At 36.2% G+C, this 4,603-nt stretch overlaps 1 protein-coding gene across 1 annotated transcript; it reads right to left on the bottom strand.

Moving 5' to 3' along the window:
• Nucleotides 1-407: 407 nt before the first annotated feature.
• LOC115732087 (protein RALF-like 4) lies at nt 408-1,215 on the bottom strand. The gene has a single exon (XM_030662755.2). It carries the CDS (start codon nt 1,068-1,070, stop codon nt 759-761), a length of 312 nt encoding a protein of 103 aa, XP_030518615.1. The 5' UTR covers nt 1,071-1,215; the 3' UTR covers nt 408-758.
• Nucleotides 1,216-4,603: the final 3,388 nt, after the last annotated feature.

Below are 4,603 nucleotides of genomic sequence, written 5' to 3'. Positions count from 1 at the left end.
AAGGTACGTGATAACATTTACTCTTATGGGGATGCCTTTGCTCCATGATAGAGCTGTCTAAAATGCACCAAATTTATATGAGCTTAACTGCATCACGGTCATTTATCTTTATAGATCTCACGTGAGATCCACATGATTTAACTGTTATAATAGACGAAACTCACAAAAAATGAATATATATCCAAAAAAAAGAAAAAGAAAAAAATAATCACAAACACACGCGGGTTTGCATGGAAGAGAAGTCGTGCATGCATGAAAGTTAGGAAATAGGTAACGATTTTAATGCACCAAAAACAAAAACTACAAGAGAAATTCCAAAACAAAAACATAGAAAGAAATGAAGAAAATGAAACAATTAGAACTAACCAATCATCTACCATTCTCCACTTTCAGCAAGTTGCACCCAATTTTTGTAGGCTTCTGGCCATATTATTCCCTCCACATAAGTAACGTACACAGCATTAATTGAGACAACATAAGATCAATCGGGCAAGATGCCCAAAGGAGCATAAACAACATGTCCGCCAACCCCCCCACCTCAAAGATAACAAATTAGGGTTTTTCTTATGACCCCAAAAAATTAAAATTAAATTAAAAACAGAGAGAGAAGACCCTTAATTTTATAACTCAGAAGGAACATGGAGAGAAAAATCCCAGCAAAATGCGACATAATTGTAAAAATTTATTTAACCAGATATTAATTTATCAAAGCCCTCGATATACGTCCTTCTGTTTTTTGCTTCATATGTTTCTCTCTCTTAGTCGGTGAACCTTTTGCATCGGGTGATGGCGCTGCACCCACGCTTGTAAGGGTTGGCCTTCTTCATCTTCCTGCAGTTGTAGTACGACTGGCCGCGGCGGCTGCACGGCACCGAGTTCCCCTTCATCGCGTTGTAGCTGATGAACCGCCGGTTCGCCGCCAGCAGGCGGCTGTTGATCTCGGAGTCCATCAGCTCCGGCTCACGGGCGTAGAACCCGTCGCCGATGCTCGTGTGGTGGAGGGGGTAGCCCTCGGAGGCCACGGCCGCCATGGCCAGGAGGAGGCAGACCAGCCAGAGCCTAAACTCCATCTTTTCTTGGGTGGCCCAAACGCAGAGATATCAGAAGGTTTGGGTTGATTGGAGGGTCTCTTTTCCTTCTCCTTTTCAGAGGAGGGAAGAGAGAGAGATGAGAGAGAAAAATAAGGTGGCGAGGGGTGGTTTGGTTTCTTGAATGTTCAAGAGAGAGATTCGTGAGCTTGGAGGGGGAAAAACCATGGGTGTTTATCTTGGGAGCTTACGCGATTTAGGGTTGGCCTTCCGTTTCTCCATGTTTTTCTGAATCGAAGGAAGGCAAAGAAGATGTAATTTGTCAACTGTTTTTCGAACGGCTAATATCTAAATTTGCATGGCCCTGGAAACCACTTTGACGTTTTTTGTACCATGCACGACGTGCGCCAAACAAATTTATTGTCAATCGCATTTCGTGCGTGAAATAGTTTCTAGAAATAGAAAAGGCAGGCTTTCAAACGTGCCCCATTAGACTTGGGTGTAATTAAATCCAAAGCAAGCTTTATGTACTAAGAAATCTTTCAAATTTTCCCTTTTTTTTTCCTTACGAAGCGACGTGGAATTCTTTTTGTGGTATATTCAAAGAACCAAATGATGTGAAATTTGTCACGTCATTTGATAAAGAGGGTTTTAGGCCTCGTTCGGTTCAGTATTTGCAAGGGGTATTGGGGCCTCAAAGTCCCTTGGCCAAATGTAAATGGCGTTTGACAATTTTTTTGAACAATTTTGGAAAAAATGCAATTGTATTGAAGCATTTCGCCTAAGGTAGGTCCATAGGTACTTTGGACTGCTGCATTTGCGATATGAAAATAAATTTATTTTCTTTCAATTTTACCCTCGCCATACTTTTATAATTATGCAAATATCTTAGAAAACCCTAACTTTTCTAGCGAAGACCTCAACCACAAGCACGTGGCCGGCGAACTATCAGCACAAAATAAGTTTATACATCTTGTGCCCTGAAAATTAGATTTTAGGATCGAAGGGATAATTACCAATAAATTTTTAAATCTATTGTAATTATGTCAATTTAGTTTTAAACTTCTTTTTTTTTACCAATTTAGTCTTAAATATTTTGCATTCTGCTATTTCAGTCCATCTAGCCCATTTTGGTAGGAAATTGTTGACATGAATGCTGGCTTACTTATGTGGTACAGATAATGTTGAAATGGACAAATTTTGTATTTTTTTTCTTATTTCCTTGTGTTTTTTGTTTTCTTTTTTTTTTTTTTCCCTAAACTAATGATGTGGATTATACGTCAAAGCTATTTTTTTTTTGGCAATCCTTATTTAATAAAATGATCTGAAATATTTGTTGAGCCTCGCCGGAAGCGGGCGAGGGCGCGCCTCACTTGGCCCTAGCCGGATCCCAATATGGGTGAGCCTTGCCAAAGGTCGTGGAGGTTGGCCCACGTTGGCCCTTGCCTGTTGCTAGTTGTCGACCACCGAGGAGGTCGGTGACCGTTGAGGAAGAAAGAAAGAAAAGAAAAAAAATACAAATAAATCATAAAATTAATAAAAAGTTACAAAATTTATCCACATCAGCATTAGCGGTGTCACGTAAGCCAATCAGCATCTACATTAGTAATTTCCGGTCAAAATTGACAAAATTAATCGAATCGACATAAATGCAAAAAGTATAGAATTAAATTGGTAAAAAAAATTTGTAACTGAATTGACACAATTATAATATATTTATGACTTTTTTGGTAATTTCTCATCTAACACAATTATAATATATTTATGACTTTTTTGGTAATTTCTCATCTAACTCAAGGTGAGACCTATTGCCATGAAAATATTTGTGATTTCATTGCTAATATTGAACCCTTTTGCCACGATTTAAATTTTTGCGGCAAAAGAGTACTTTTCCGCTACGATTTTCTTTTGGCAAATTTTTCATAGCTAAATGTCAATTTTCTTTTGACCAAATTTTTTTTTTCATTTTTCTAATTGTGGCGATTAGTGCAACGACTCTCTTTATAAGCACTATCGTGAAATTTCCACAACATGGAGATCCCTTGTCAAGAGACAAGGGCCATAGGCATGCCCGTTGCACCATTGCTTTAAGCATTTTCTATTTTTTTTTAACCCGATAAAAAGACTGTCATTTAGATATTTCTAAGCTACGTTAATTTATCATACCGCCTCATCTTTTTGCCGACTCTTTTAGACATCATAAAATAATTTCACAGATATATTATAATATTTTTTACACTTAGACTCTGTTTGTTTCGCAAAAAAAGGGAAATTTTCGGTAAATATTTTTGGAAAAGTTATTTTTCAGAAAAATGACAATGTTTTTTGGTGTTTGGCTAAAATATGAAAGAGATCCGAAAAATGTTTTCCGTCGTTTTGTATGAAAAATCAGATTTGATTTTCCTCCATGGACTCCTTTTAATAATTTTTTTTATCTTTTTATTTTTTGTTTTCACTCTTTGCTTTTTTAAAAATTACAAAATTTTTAATTATTTATCTTTTCTTTGTTCTCTTTTCTTTTTTTATTTTTTTTTATATTTTTCCTTCTCGTTTCAGTTAGCGATCGGCTGCAGATGAGCTTGAGTAAAAATTGTTCATAGTGCCGGCCGCCGCCGTTACCTTAGGGTGGCTGAGGTCTATGTCAGGATTTTTAGGCCAAAATGATTGGATGGATTGAATTAGCACAAATATAAAAAATTTAGGACTGAATTGATAAAAAAAAAATATTGTGATTGAATTGACATAATTGTAATAATTTTAGACTTTTTTTAGTAATTTTTCAAAGATTATCTTCGTCCATTTAACGAGGTGGCCGTCGAAATCTTAAATCCTCCTTTGATGCTGCCTTATTGGCTGCCATAGCGGGATTCCAGATGTGTCCCTTCTTGTTTTCTGTCGGCAAGAAGCGATCCACCACTTTAGAAGAATGTTGTACTCGAGAAACAAAGGTGCGTCTGTCTTCGTGAAAAATAAGTAATTTGATCACATTTTTTTTAAAAAATGATTGATTCTGTCGCCTATAAAAATAAACAAGCAAAAAAAATATTTTTATCGTCCACAAAAGTGTTAATGCATCAATTTTTATCAATAATAAATATATTGCTTATTGATTAATTATTTCAAGTGATACAAGCTAACATTTTTAAAAAAATAATTTTCAAATCATTTATTTTCTTGTGAAACATAGAGCCTAAGTATATCAATGCAAAAGAGGCTAACACTCATCAACTCTCGGCACGATAGTGCAAACAACAATAGATCCATCGATCGGGCAAGAGACCAAAATAGGAAATGGAGAGTCAAAGAAGCGCTCAAATCATGATTCGTCCTTTAAGTTCAACTTAAGGGAACGGAGCTCTAATTTCGTAGCTTTAGAGTATGATCTAAGGCAATGAATTCAAGAATTTGTTATCTTATGTTGACCCTAAAAAAAAAAAAAAACTTTGACCAATTTGTCGTCTTTGGTTAACCTTAAGCCGACAAAATCTATATCATGCCGTTCTTGGGTAACTTTATATTTTGTCGCCCTCGGGGGGTAACTTTTTTGTGTGGAAAAGATAATATCTATTGCAAGA

This window comes from Rhodamnia argentea, chromosome 3, assembly GCF_020921035.1.
Source record: "Rhodamnia argentea isolate NSW1041297 chromosome 3, ASM2092103v1, whole genome shotgun sequence".
NCBI lineage: Eukaryota > Viridiplantae > Streptophyta > Magnoliopsida > Myrtales > Myrtaceae > Rhodamnia > Rhodamnia argentea.
Note: the sequence above shows the minus strand (reverse complement) of the source record. Positions and strands in the feature narration are given on the sequence as shown.

What these genes read in the sequence shown, in the direction of transcription:
- LOC115732087 (XM_030662755.2), bottom strand. Translation starts at nt 1,070, where the DNA reads ATGGAGTTTAGGCTCTGGCTGGTCTGCCTCCTCCTGGCCATGGCGGCC.